Source organism: Mastigoproctus giganteus, chromosome 9, assembly GCF_048544385.1.
Source record: "Mastigoproctus giganteus isolate SK-2022 chromosome 9, ASM4854438v1, whole genome shotgun sequence".
NCBI lineage: Eukaryota > Metazoa > Arthropoda > Arachnida > Uropygi > Thelyphonidae > Mastigoproctus > Mastigoproctus giganteus.
This window is the reverse complement of record NC_143583.1, coordinates 166,770,749-166,786,665: the sequence shown is the minus strand read 5'-3', so window position 1 is coordinate 166,786,665 and position 15,917 is coordinate 166,770,749. Positions and strand designations below refer to the sequence as shown.

At 35.9% G+C, this 15,917-nt stretch overlaps 1 protein-coding gene across 2 annotated transcripts in view; it reads left to right on the top strand.

Annotated features, from left to right (window-relative positions):
• The window catches only part of LOC150080870 (flotillin-1-like), a 321,558-nt gene that overhangs the window by 193,332 nt on the left and 112,309 nt on the right, over nt 1-15,917 (top strand). For both annotated transcript variants that reach the window (XM_090380967.1, XM_090380968.1), the window contains exon 8: nt 7,155-7,369. In XM_090380967.1, coding sequence (XP_090237093.1) covers nt 7,155-7,369 — 215 coding nt within the window. The remainder of the gene's footprint in view (nt 1-7,154; nt 7,370-15,917) is intronic.

Here is a 15,917-nt window from a genome sequence, read left to right as displayed (position 1 = left end):
AAATCAATTTCTGATTTGGCTAGAAATGTCCTCTCTGAGTTACAACTAAGTTTATGCAAGCAACAATCCAAGTCCTCAGATCAAGAGGAAACCACAGAGAAATATACCACTTGTGTGGTTCTACACTTTAGGGTGGTAGAAAATGAAAAAGATCTGGGAGTAATTGTGCAGTCGGATATGAAGTTTTCTGAGCAATGCAGACAGGCTGTCAGATTAGGTCATGGGATATTGTCACTGATAAAAAGGAATTTTTCTAGTAGGGCAAAAGGAGGTGATTATCCCCTTGTATAAGGCAATGGTCAGGCCATGCCTTGAGTACTACATACAGGTCTGGAGGCCTAATTTTAGAAAGGATGTAGAGTTGCTTGAGCATGTACAGAGAATGGTAACAAGATTGATGAGGGGAACAAAGGCATACTCTTACGAAGAAAGGGTTATGTTCTGCAAATTGCAGTGGCTGGAGACTAGGCATCTGCGAAGTGATCTGATTGAGGTGTATAAGGCCTTGAATGGGTTGAGCACGCTGAATCTGATGGGATTCTTCTGCTTTCTCAGATTATGAACCTGACGGGGCATATATTCCATTTGAGGAAAGACAGTTGTAGAATAGATGTGTAGAAATTTGCCTTTAGCCCGTGGGTGGTTAATTGTGGGAACAAACTGCTATCTGTCATGAAAGTTGATAGCTTAAATAATTTCAAGGAACTGGACAAACTTGTAGAGGGAATGGATGTGTGAAATTTTTTTTTTGGGCTGATGCTACATAAGTTCATATGCTTGCTTTCTAGCATCACATGCCTCCATTACTACTATACCAGTGGCATCTCCTCTTCCAACGATTGCTACTACATCCCATATTACAAACTCAAATGGTATGAAAAATATCAGAACACAACCGTGGACACAGATGGCACATCTGTACAGGAAAATCCTATTTTAGAAATCTATGCTGAAGAAGAAAAAATGGACACTGGTTGGCCAGTTTTCCCAAGAAAAGATAAACCAAAATTGGAACGTCCTAAACAAGTCACCTTCAAAAAGCGGTCTGATTCAGCTCCATCAACTAAACACAAATAATGCCTTGTGTTTTACAATGGAACTGCGGAGGCTCTTTTGTTGCAACACAGATGATATCCAAGATGTAATTAACCGATATTCTCCAGTTGCCCCTTTTCTTCAGGAAACTTACCTAGCCTCACAGGTGCACCATAGCCATAGTCGCTTTTGCATCAATAAAATCCAATCCTAACCTCGTAGATTTCTCCTTTGATAAAGAACTGTTGCCTGTATCGAAGAGATCGAAATACAGCTAGTGCTGCCCATGGTGGTGTGGCAATCCTGATAAATTCAAAGATCCTAACTAAACACATCCCACTTCAAACTGAAATAGAAGCTGTTGCTGTTCATATAACTCTCCATATTGCAATAACACTAATCTCACTCTACTTACAGCCAAACCGTACTTACTTCTAGGTGGTAGATGGCTCTTGTCCACCAGTACAATACCACCATTTTGCTTATTGGAGGCTCGAAGTGGTGAAACCCATGTTTAGTTTCTAGAGCAAAGTTTCTGCCCTCCTATGCTTCTTCAACTAACCCAAGCATGGTACTAAGTACTATAGGTTCTAATACCTCTCGTGTTTGGGGTTTTCATAAAAAAAAAAAAAAAAAAAAAAACTCTTTAAAAGATCTTGATGACCTCTTTATACAGATACCTCCACCTCTCTGTATATTAGGGGGACTTTAATGGGTACCACCCCTTATGGGGCACTCCTAAATTAGATAGACAGGGTCAACTCATTGAAAGCTAAATATCACAATATTCAATACTGGTGCACCCACATGCATACAGTTTCCGTAGCCAGGTGGGAAGGAGCAGCAGTGCGTAGCACACACTTCTTGATTAGACCGGGGTTCGAGCCCATCACCACCAAATACGGAGGATGCGGAAAGGTCAAGGAATGACCACCACATATCCCGGAGCAATATGGCCTTAGTTGCTAATGCTCCTAAAAACCAAATAACAACAAGCATACAGTTTCCAACTGGACACACCTCAAAAATAGATATCTCAATTTGTTCTCCAATGCTGGTCCAACCGTAAATGGTACATAATAAATGATCCCGTGGGCAGTGACCACTTCCCAATAGTATGCAACTTTTTGATAGCACAAACTCCTTCAACTCATCCCTGCAGGAAATGGAAATTTGTCCAAGCAAACTGGGCAAAATTTCAGTCATCGATCGCTCTTGATGAGGAAAAAAATCCATTTCCAGCGTATTGAAATGTGAGAGATTACATCACATCTCCTAAACGTGGCTAAAGACACAATAACACTATCAAATCCCCTGAGCTGAAAGCATTATAATTCCTGGCATAATGAGGATTGTAACAAACAAAGAAAGCCAAAAATAAAGCCCGGAATTTATTTCTGGAATGTCCAACCATATCCAATCTCATTATTTATAAGAAATAAATTTCTTATAATTAATGAGATTGGCTGTGATAATGAAATTAAGAAATTAAAGACAAAAGCACGTTTCATACAAAGGCTAGCCAAGAAAGAATTCTGGAGACCCATTTTGCATCAAGCCAAACACTGACACCAAAATAATATGAAAAAAATAACACAGCACAGCTTTCTGGTAAGTTTCCTACCATACCTTCTCCGATCCTCTCCTGGAAATAGGCACGATCTATATAGTCCTTTTTCTGAAATCTCAGCAACATCACTTACGCTGCATCATTCCAAAGAAATAAAAACACTGCAGAATAGCATTCTATTAGCTTTCAAACTGCCCTTCTGCCATATAACAAACTTCTGAAACTTCTGAAACTACAGATTGAAAAACAGCACCAACTAGTCACCTTCTTTTGGATTTCAGCAGATTCTGGTATTTTGGGCAATGAACTTGCCGACAAAGCTGCAAAAAATCCAACCGCCTTAGATTTAATCAGTATCCATGTTCCAGCATCAGACTATGCACTAATCATTCATGCTGCATGCTTATCAGAATGGACAACAATCTGGCACTCTCAAACTAATAATAAACTCTTTCAGTTTAAACAGGATCCAAAAATTTGGCGATCCAGTGTCATACATCAAGATGAGAAGTAGTAGTCCTTTCAAGGACAAGAATAGGTAATACTCATCTGACCCACCTGTATTTACTCACAGGAGATGATCTACCATAGTGTCCACATTGTTATATAAATCTGACTCTTAAACACATTCTTATTGATTGCCCCTACTATAGACAAGACAGAACTTCAACCCTGCTATCACTGGTAAATCTTGATAAACCAATAACTTTAGAGAATCTCATTGGAGACAGGGCAAATATTTCAGAATTTAACTACCTCAAGCAAAGTGGACTTTTTAATAATTTCTGATTCTATGGAAATTTCTCATTTCGTTATATTATAAATGAATAGGCGCATTATAACCACAGCAGCTTATGTGCCATCAAACCCCCATAACAACAACAATAACAAACCTCTGGAATACTCTGAACTCTTGCATGCCATTGGAACAGCCCACAATAGTGCTGCCGGACCAGATGGGATCTATTATGTCATGCTACAACATCTTGATGACAAAGCTTTGTGCCTCCTCCTGGTCTTTTACAACCGAATTTTTCTCGAAAATGCTTATCCAGCTTCTTGGCATTATTCTACTGTTTTGGTGTTCCTAAAGCCTGGAAAAGATCCTACTGATCCCCATAACTATAGACCAATGTTTCTCTGAAACTGCCTCAGCAAAATCCTTGAAAAAATTGTCCACAGTAGAGTTGTCTGGATCACTGAGTCAGAACAGTTAATGAGCCATAGTTAGTATGGCTTTCGTCAAAACAGGTCATGCCTGGACCTTATAGTTAAGGTTGAATTTGCCATTTGTAATGCTTTTGTTAAACACGAACATCTAGTAATAGTTTCAATAGATATAGAGAAGGCTTTTGACACCACCTGGCAGCATGGCATACTTGGAGATCTTTATTCTCTTGGTCTATGTGGCAACCATCCTATATTTATGAAGAATTTTCTACATACTAGATCGTTTCAAGTTTGATGCCAGCATGCCCTTTCTGCAACCTTCATTCAGAAAGAAGGTGTTCCAAAGGGATCAGCACTGAGTGCCACCTCTTTTTTTGCTCTTAGAATAGATTCTATCACTAAACAACATCAAAATACAGCTATTGACTCTAGCAGTAAAAAACAGTTGCTATCAATTTTTGTAGACAATGCAAGTTTCATCCGGAACCTGAACTTCAAATCTCTAAAATCTCCATCCCAGTCACTAGTAACATCAGATTTCTAGGATTAATCCTGGACAACAAGTTAAATTTCTTAGAGCACATTAAAATAATACATACTGTATACTCAGAGCATTATCTGCCCTAACATGGGGTGCAGATCATACCTCCCTGCTTCGATTTCAGGCATTAATCAGATCTATCTTGATTATGGAGGCCCCATATATGATTCTGCCAGAATTAGTGCATTATGCTGGCTTGATCCAGTTCAACACAGTGCACTGAGGATTGCATTTGGTGCATTCAGAACATTTCCACCACATAGCTTTTACATTGATGCTCACAAGCCCTGACTATCTTCACATAGGAAATCACTATTGTTGAAGTATGCTGTCACGATACAGAGTTGTGCCTTATATCCCATTCAGTCATACCTTTTCAATCCATCATTATAAAATATCTGCAGAAAAGCATGGTAAAACCAGCTGGTCTTCGCCTTCTTGAACTGATGCAGGTTTGGAATGTTTCCATTCATTCCAAACAACAGGTAGCAACTTGTACTCAACCACTATGGGTTCCTCCTAATATACCAACCTGTGACACTTCCTCTGTCAGTGGGGAAAGAATATTTTGCATGCATCAAACAACTTCATGCATTCACGCTCAAAGATATATTGATTTTTCCCCAATATACACAGATGACTCTAAAAATAATTAAAATGTTGGAGCAGCTTCAGCATTTCCGAACACCATTGTTTCAGCCTCCCTTCTGTATGAATTCAGTATCTTTTCAGTTGAATTATTTGCAATTAAACTAGCTTTACAAAATCTCTGTTTTGATTGTTCCTTAAAATCTGTAATTTAGATCAATTCCCTCAGCTCAATCAAGACATTGTGTAATTCCTCAGATAAAGTTCACCCTGTTCTACCTGAAATTTGAGGTGCCTTCATAGCCAGGTGGGAAGGAGCAGCAGTGTGTAGCACACACTTCATGATTAGACCGGGGACCGGGGTTCGAGCCCATCACCACCAAATACGGAGGATGCGGAAAGGTCAGGGAATGACCACCGCATATTCCCGGAGCAATATGGCCTTAGTTGCTAATGCTCCAAATAACAAACATGAAATTTGAAGCTTGTTACTGCAGATTGAAGAATGCCACCAACTGGTCACCTTCTGTTGGAATCCAGCACATTCTGGTATTTTGGGCAATGAATTGGCCGATAAAGCTGCAAAAAACCAACCACCTTAGACTTAATCACTATCCCTGTTCCAGCATCAGACTGTGTACTAATCATTCATGCTGCATGTCTGTCAGAATGGACAGCACTATGGCACTCTCAAACTAATAATAAACTCTTTCAGATAAGAGGATCCGAAAATCTGGTGATCCATACATCAAGACGAGAAGAAGTAATCCTTTCAAGAGCAAAAATAGGTCAACTCAATTTCCATTATTATTTTATAAATTTGACTGTTAAACACATTTTCATTGACTGCTCCTACTATAAACAAGACAAAATTTCAACCCTGCAATCACTGGTTAATCTTTTTCAACCAACAACATTAGAAATCTGACTGGTGACAAGGCCAATATTTCTGAAATCTTCAACTTTCTCAAGCAAACTGGAATTTTGATCTTTTTCTGATTAAAGACTTTTCTGGCTTTATGAGATTTTCTCATTTCTTTTTATAATAAATGAATAGGTTCATTATAGCCAAAGTAGCTTATGCGCCATCAACCCCCCCCCCCACAACAACAAAACCATGCTTGTATTCAATCAGTGCTGTCAGCTAGATCTTGACTGATCTTTGGCATCATTCGTTACTGATGATGCTGCTGCCCATCAACAGGAGGGACTCTTTGTCAGGCCCATGTGGCTTGGGAGGCCCTGCTGGTAATTGCATTACTGCCAGTATAGCTCTTTGTCTTATCGAAGCATGCAAGCCTCCTCGCCATGTCAAGGCAAGTCTCTTGTGGGGGGGGGTATTGCACTATCAAAAGGTTAATTTCCCATTTATTGAATTATGAACACACATAATTCCAAGTTTTGTAGTGTTAATGTGATCTTTATTCTGACAGTATGAAAAAACTTTACCTTCATGAGTTGCATTGCTATTGTACCACTTTCAACAAGGCACAAAAGCAGTTCTTGTGCACAAATAACTCTGGGAAAGCTTAAAAATCATTTTAAAATCAATACCAATAAAAATTTGTCTATATATAGTAAGGTCCAGAAAAATATAGATTTTTATCTTTGACCAACAGTTAATGCAAGCTTGTTATTTCCAAGGCGAACCCTCGATTTCAAGTGCTGACACTACATGGTTAAAGAGAGAGCACTGGTTAATTTGGCCTCCCTCTTTTAATTGATTGGTTGGTTTGTGGTGTTCAGTTAAGAGCGATTCTACTGTGATATTCTTAGATTAGTTTCTTGTTTGTGAATAATCAAAAACAGTTTCTTGGTGAAAAAGCATTGTAACGGGTTTACTTGAGAGTGACCTGTTCAGCCCTACCTGGTGGGTGGGTCAGTGCCCTAGAAAACATTCTTTCTGTAAATTATCAAACTTAGACCTTTCAAAATACATGGCAAGTGATAGACTTATCACACCACAAAGAAATGAGTTTTTGTCACTTGTATGGGTCATACCTGAATATGTTAATCAGTACTGGCAGCAACTTATGCCATAATTAGTAATGGCTATTTGAAAGGAATTCCAGAATTTCATCCAGAAAACTTTAGTAAGTTATCACCAATATATCATTTTGTCCATTAAATACCACTTAGTTGGTTAATTTGCTTTCCCAAATCAGATCCATTACTGTCTGTTGGACCTGGTAACATATTGTTCCTGATTTTAGTGAAAAGTCATAACGCTTTAATTTAACTTTATTACAGAAAGCTGAATCTGATTTGGCATATAGCCTTCAAGCAGCTAAAACTCGTCAAAGGATTAAAGAGGAACAGATGCAAGTGAAGGTTGTTGAACGCTCACAAGAGATACAAGTGCAGGAACAAGAAATACTAAGAAAAGAAAAGGAACTGGAAGCTACAGTTAGACGTCCAGCTGAGGCTGAGAAATATCGCTTGGAAAAATTAGCAGAAGCCAATAGGTAAGAGTAAATTTTCATTTTTTTAAAATTTCAGCTGGTATTGCACCCTAATAATTGAGAATGCTAATGTAATATTTACCCACCTTTCCTTAAATTTTTAATGGCTTATAGAAAGGCAGTTCACATTAATTTGTTTGTTTACAGGATTAACAAACTAGAGAAATTTTCACTTCGTATTAATAAGTCACCTTCCACTTGAAAATATGTCAATAAGTTCCTTGTATTGTTGGCAGGGTTGAACCTGGATTTGTTTGTACAGGTAGAAAAACTAAATCTCAAAAGTACACATACATATTTTTATCATAAATATTTAATCATGTGTTTATAGCTGAATTTAATTTTTAGGCTTGTTTACGCACACCAGCCATAGCAAGAATTTACCATGCTGCACATTGCCGATTGAACCAAAAAATTATTCAGTTACTTTTCATAGCTACCTTTCAAGATTGCTGCCCTCTATTGTGGGCTTAGTGGTAGTAGTAATAGGTAGTAGAGGCATCTGATGCAAGAAGGCAAGCATCAGCTGGGGAAAAAAAAAAAAAAAAAAAAAAAAACATTTCACACATCCATTTCCTCTAAAAGTTTGTCCAGTTCCTCCTTGAATTTATTTAAGCTATCAACTTCTGCAACAATAGATGAAAGTTTCTTCCAGCAATAAAACTACCTGCTGGCCAAAGCCAATTTCCTCACATCTATTCTACAACTGTCTTTCTTCTATTTGAATTTATGCCCCCTCAGGTTCTTAATCTGAGCAAGAGGAAGAATCCCATCAGATTAGAGCCTGCTCAACCTATTCAAGGCCTTGGATTGGATTTTGATCGAAAATTAATAAGTAATGAAGATTTTAAGGCAAGCACAAGTTGGCTGAAAAACTTTTTAAACTGAGACACAGTATACGTGAACTAGATATTTAAGGCGAGAAACTTTCTGCAGACAAATTGACAGCGGTGTCCTTTGAAAAGTAAGTTTGCTTCAGTTATAGCAAATCATGAGAAAGAAAACATTTATAATGTTGATGAGATGGGCTTATTATGGAAAGCATTATTGAGAAAAACCCTAGCTACTAAAAGAGAAATGCCTGTACCAAGTTTTAAAATGAGAAAAGAGCGAGTTACAATTGCTATGTGTGTAAATGCCACTGGGATGCACAGAGTGTCTGTGCTTGTTATTGCTAAGTCGAAAAAACCGAGAGCATATAAAAATATTTCTAATTTTCCTGTTTTGTATAAAAATCATAAAAATGCCTGGATGGATGTTTCTGTTTTCCAAGATTGGTTTATATATATATTTTTTTATTTAATTAATCTTATTTAATTCAATATTAAATAATAAACCATCAATATTAAATAAAGTTAAGATTAAATTTATTTAATCTTACTGGAAAAATTATCCGAAAAATTTTTCCAGTTCGATTATCCAGAAAATTTGGCTATGTGGAAGAGGTCTGACATCAATTATTCTGGATAGCTGATGCTCTACTTGACAAAGTCCTCCAAGATCCAAATGGTTCAGATCCTCCATGGTCTTCTATTAAACCATCCTGTGACAGTTATTTCCTAAACGGGGGAAAACACTCCCTTGCAAATATTAACATACAACTCCATACTGTCCACACACAAAATTACCCACATTTTGTGTGGTAATTTTGTGTGTGAACAAGGTTCAAGGGTGGAGTCAGTGCTGCAGTTGCTTTCATCCATAATACCATCCCTGTATCACTTCACACTGAATGCAGCAGTTATACTGCTGAATTATGCACCATCAAGCTTGCCCTAGAAAATATTCTCCATCTGTCCATTCTAAAAAGTGTAATATATACAGATTCGCAGAGTGCACTTTTAGCCTTATAAAATTCTCCCCACCAATGCATCCTTTAATAAAAACTCAGCTGATGCATCCAGAAACACCAGCAAGTAGTCATCTTTGCTTGATTGCAGGCCACACTGGGATAGCAGGGAATGAAATAGTAGATTATACAGACAAATATTCATCCAACAGAGCATTGTGACATTATTACGTTCCATATATTGACTACAGATCCAATATAAGAAGTGTATGTAAGGTTCAATGGATGCTTCTCTCTACTGCATAACAAGCTTCTTTGAATAAAATCTGAACCACAGTTATGGACTTACAGTTTCCACCTAAGCAGAAAGGAAGAAGTCATCCTAGCCAGAGCATGAATCAGTCACAGTCAGCTCATTCATCTTTCTCTTCTCACAGGAAATGATCCTCTGTAGTGTACGCATTGCAATACTCTGCTCACAATGAAGTACATTCTTGCTGAACGTATATTATATGGTTGTGCCCAAAAAGCCTCATTCAGTTTTCTATTAAATTTTGAAGAACCTTTGACACTTCTTCACATCACATGTAGTGATGCAAATCTCCCTCGGAATTTTTTGCTTCCTAAAACAGATACATCTATATGACCATTTTTGACTGTTCTTACAGTCACCACGTTTGATCTCCAGCTTGTTGATAGGCACAATATAGCGTAAGTAGCCCTTGTGTGTTAGTAATAACAATATCAAACAACCATTCATCCCAAAGCTAGTAAGGATTTTCAAGTGCTAAAAATATGGGCACTCACAAATTGTCTGCAGAGGAATTTGTGCAATGTATGGTGGTTTCAAAGAGCACAAGCATACTGACTGTACCATCCAAACACTGGTGTCCAAACTGCCTATTCAGAGGAATGTGACCAATTGGAAAAGAGGGAAGAAAATAGAGTAATATAAAATTGTGCATACAGTAATATCAAGAAGCTAAAAAATATATATGACCACTCACAAATAAACCCACATGTGCTTAAATTTCCCAAAGACAAAAAAACTACAGCATCCTAACTTATGTAATAGTCTCTCCAAAGCTCTTGATTGCCAACTGGGATCACTCCCTTCTTTCTACATTAAAACCCAGTACATCAAAATAAAATAGTATGAATCAGAGCTGTAATATTCAATATGTTCTACGTTGATAATATTAATTTACTAATATCAAAATAAAATGCAAGCAGTGAACATGCCAATATTAATTCCTCAAGACTCAGACCATATACCACAAACAAAGCTGAAATCTAAAGAAACTTAACCATTGAATGTAAACATGACATAGTTAGCTTGAAGATAAATCATGATCCAAATATTCATGAATCCCTCTAAGAAATATATGGAAAGGAAGATATGGATACTGGGAAATCAGTGTTTCTTAATAAGTGGAAATGAAATAAATGCAAACCTTTAATATTTCAGAAAGAAGCAGAAAGATATTCATATTCAAAATAATGAATATATTGCTACCAGGGAAATGCCCTCTGGGTAGGCAAGGTAGGCAGTGCCTAGACTAAAATTATAAAAATATTAATTTAATGTATTATTTAGTAAATGGGTATATTTTGCGGTTAGACAGGCAAAATTTCTCCATGCCTTTCAACCTCAATATATATACTAATGTGTTACGTTGTTAAACCATGTGCTGTGTTTCATGCATCTGGAGTTGCTTAACACAGCACATGGTTTAACAACGTAACACGTTAGTATATATATATATATATATATATATATATATATATATATATATATATATATATATTGAAAAGTGTTATAAAGGCAGAATAATTTCTGCCTTCGCTTCGGTGTGCCATCGGTCTTTGCAGAGTGAGGAGTGTATGCATGTGTTGTATCGTTTGCCTCTAGTGATAGAGCTGATACTTTATTACTTTACAAATACTTTATTTCAAAATTTATCCCTTTTTAAATATGGACAGTGAGTCTCTTAAAATTTTTTCTAATTTGTCTTATGAAGAAAAGTCTAATGTGATTAAAAGTGGAAGACCAACACTGGAACTGAAACAACTTCAATAGCATAAAGGGACAAAAATGATAAGAACATTTCAAACCGCATAGTACAGCAAGAAAGACTGGTTGTGCAGCTGTATTACAACAAATGGACTCTTTTGTTTCCCATGCTTGTTATTTTCTGTATCTAGTGAAAGTGTGTGGGTAAGAACCGGAAATTGTGATTTAAATGATTTGCCACCTAATGTTTTAAGTAAGCACGAAAGATCTGCTGCACATTATGAAAGCGAAATATCATTGAAAACATTTGGATCTACACAAATTGTGTAGATAAGCTGAAAAAACTTAGCATTGAGAAATTCACAATAAAAAGGTAAAGGAGAACAGAGACATACTGCAAAAATTAATATCTGCTACTTGCTTTTTGATTAAACAAGAACTTGCTTTTCATGGTAATAATGAAGGTAAATCCTCTTTAAATTGTGGAAACTATATTGAGTTACTGAACTACACTGCAAAATTTGAAGAAAAATTGGAACAACATTTACAGACATCTGTTTTTTTCTGGTGTTTCTAACAAGATCCAAAATGACTTGATTGAAGCAGTAAGAACAACTGTAGAAAATAATATTAAAGAAGAGATTGCAAGATCCCCATTCATTGCTATAGAAGTGGATGAAATGACTGATATTTCAAATACAGCTCAGTGTCCCACAGTTTTAAGATATGTATTGTATTCCGAAATTAAAGAAACCTTCAAAGGATTTGATGAACTTAAAGACAGAACAGCTACTGGCATAAGCGAATGCATATTTAAAAATTTTAAAAAAATACAACATCTGTGCTAATTAACTTATAGCACAGATATGTGGAGTATCGGTAATGGCATCACATTTAAATGCCGGGACATGTAATACGGTATATGGAACCACTCCATAGGAAAGGAGGAACACCTGTTCCTCCACTTCATCTTCCATTTACAAAACCAAATAATGGAACACATCATACAATGGAATTGTAGAGGTTTTTGCAGTAACATCAACAATATCCATGAACTAATTCACCGCTTCAATCTTGCTGCCATGTGCTTACAAGAAACCAATTTCACACCCCGTCTCCCCTTCAATCAAGAATTACACTATCTTCAGGCATGATATATCGATTGCTAATATTGCTCATGGAGGAGAATAGCCACACTCTTGAACTCAAGAGTCCCCTCTAGACATATTCCATTGTAAACATCTTTACAAGCTGTTCCTACAAGTATTGTAACTAGTATCTCTGTGACTGTGCTCTCAATTTATCTTCCACCTAATCATCCGTATGCTATCCAGAAAATTGAAGACCTTGTTTTGTGATTACTACCTCCATTCTGTTTACTAAGTGACTTTTAATGCACACCACCTATTATAGGGTTCCTCCACCTCAGGCAGACGTGGAAAGTTTATTGAAATGCTGATCAATAGAACAGAATTTAATATTGAATACTGATTCTCCTACCTATATCCATTTCCCTACTGGATAGACTTCTGCAATAGACTTTTCCATTTGCTCTCCAATCCTATAGTGTCGATTTGGTAATAACTCTTAACAATCCTCACAACAGTGACAATTACCTGCTAATATATAAAATTCAAACATCCTATTTCTTACCAGCTGATAATCTAGTAAATTGGAAATTTTCAAGGGCTGACTGATTAAAATACAGCAAGCCCGTCTTGTTCACCAACCATATCATCCATTCCTGTTCCAACAAATATTTTACTTGAATACATAACAAATCAAATGCTAACAACAGCTGTGACTGCTGCCATTCCGAAATATCAAGTCAGAAATCATCAGAAATTAAATTACTGGTGGAACAACATTGCAACAATGCAAAAAAAGTGTGGAATGAATTCTGCAATGTGGAATGAAGCAAAAAAAAAAAACTTTGGATTAAATTTGCTGCTTAAATTAATAAAAATACAGATATCAGACTGACCTGGAGAAAAATAAAACAGTTAAATTTCCTCTGATATGTACTCTACTGTTTAACTGGAATGGACAGGAGCTCTCTCCTCCTACAGAAATCTCAAATGCACTAGAAACAGTATTTTTCTGGTTATTCTCCTCAGCTGCTTATGAACAATCATTTCAAAAAATTAAACAGAGAAATCCAAACTGAATTTCACTGACACTTGTGGCTTGCTTTTATAAGCAACCATTTATTTATACTAGCTGTCATTTTTTCTAAGACGTTCTTGCTAATTAGATGAATAAATTCATTTTGCATTCTTTTATCTAATTAATGATCATGAATTTCAGAATTGTTGATTCTCTGAATGCGTTCACCTAAAATAGGATCAAACTTCGCAACTAATTCCACCAGTCTCAAAAAATTCCCTTTGTTACGAGCATGCAGCTTTTCTTCGCTACCACGGAAAGCCATGTTTTTCTGTGCCAGAAACTGTACCATAGCTAAAATATATTCTAGTACACTGTGCCAATGTAATTTTTCTTTCATGATCGATTTTTGCAATTCCTTATCAAGTGTTTGATTTTTGTTTAAACGATTTTCAAACTCAATCCATTTCCTTTGTGACTATGTGTTTCGTCGAAAATTCACGTTCTCTTATCAGTGTAGAAAGGTTCTTCCAGTCTTTAAATCCAATACTTGAAAATTTGTTTTTTGAATCAGAAAACAACTTGCAACAGAAGCAAAAAACACAGTCAAGATTTTAAGAATAAACCAGCCAATGACGGTCGATTAATTCACCTTTTAAAAGTTTCCGAGTGTAGTATGACACAGAAAAGTGCCTATTATTCTCATCCAGAGGAAAATCAAAGTTAATAACCCTATTTGGACCTTTATCAATCACAAAGACTAGTTGACTATTATTCAGAGGTACTGGCCACATACCAATATCACTCCAATCAAGTGCACATGATTCTGATTTTTCAAACTGAGTTTCTGTTAAGGTTAAACAACTCCACTTACAAAACCACCATTACTGGTGGTTTTGTAAGTGGAGTTGTTTTCAAGCGTTCTTCAAATCGTGAAGCTTCAATGGTGTTTTTTTCGGATCCAATATCTTCTGTTGTTGTGGGCAAATACTTCAAAATAGCGCCTTTTTGTGATGAAATCAATGCTTCCTGCAACATTTTTCTCTTTCGTTTCTGTGCACCTGATTCAAACTTTCTTCCTCCGATGTATGACACTTAAGGGTGTGTGAAATCAAATCAATTAAAGGAATCCTGCAAAGAAAGCATGTTTAATCTAATAAAATTAAAATTAAAATATACTCTTGTTAAAATTTATATAATAAAAACATGTCATCAAATACCAATGTTTACATGCAAGAAGTCTTGTTTATAATTATTTTATCCCCATTTTTTATTAAATATTATTGAAATATTTCTTTACTTTTCCTTGCTAATAAACTTAATTCATTTCAAAATCCAGTAAAATTGTTTTAAAATAGGATATTATACGAATATGTTGAATTCCTAACCTTTTTCCATAGTTATTGATTTTATAAGAATATAAATGGTAAATATTCACGTCCAAAAAATTCTATTACAATTTTTTTTAAAGAAATGAGTGATTTCTAGGTAATGATAAACTTAGGAGAAATTTCATTATTAATTAGAAGTTATTTTTATTTAAAATAACATTACGAGGAATTTTATATTTTATAAGTTTAGTTTCTTCAAACTGTTCATTGGCATCTAGGTAGGTGTTCCTTTCTCCTGAAGGACTTTATTATTAATAAGGAAATTAAATTGATATTCGGACCTTCCCTTAAACTACAAATTGATCTTTCGAGGAGTATCTCGCCACTGATGAATGCGGATTTGCGATTGAAACGTAATTCGATTTATTTAAAAAATTGTGTCTCAAAAAGAAGACCAAATCATTAATTTTATTTTAACCATACGAATAGCTCGTCATTCCCAGATGATTGTATCATCTCGAATTACCAACAGAGTCACATTTACCATAAGTCGCAAGCTGGGGTTCTCACTCTCGACGAGGCCTCGCTTTAAAGCACTCAATAACATCTTTATGAAAAACAGTCTGGTTACCAGTGGTGTAACTATCGTTGTGCCGGGGGGTGCAATGTACCTGGGCCCATGAAAGGGTAGTTACGCCACTGCTAATTAGTTTCGGTTAAGATACTTATTCATAGATATTTAATGAATTAATTTACTACGAATTTTTATATAAATGTCGACTTTTACTTTCAATAAATTCAAAAATACCTATAATTTTTTTAAACTGAAATAAATGTCTGAACCAACTGTTTTACATCGTACTGTTTTGAACCTTTGGTCCTCATACTGATGTTGCGCTTAAGGCCTCCAAAAGTATAAATGCAGCCCTGATTACCAAAGTACGAAAATTAAACAAAATTTTGTAATTACCAAATACTGCTAATAGGGTGGCGTAGAAAGCAGTCTTTTTAGAAAAGTTGCCGGGAAGAGAAATTTATCGATGACGAAGAACTCTTAAAACTGTTAACTTTGTCTGGAGAAAATCTCTTACAATAAATGCAAAATGTTGAGGCAAAAGCTCAAAATTCAGTTATTTCAGAAGAATTTGGATTTCTTTACGTCTTCTTAAACCAGTTATCCAAAGACTAATGTATACAAAATACAAGAAATAGAACTGTTGATGTTACCACAAAGAACAGTAAAATGAGACTGATCATCTGAAACAACTTCCTTTTTCAAGAAGGGTTTGGGAAATATTCTTAAAAATGTAT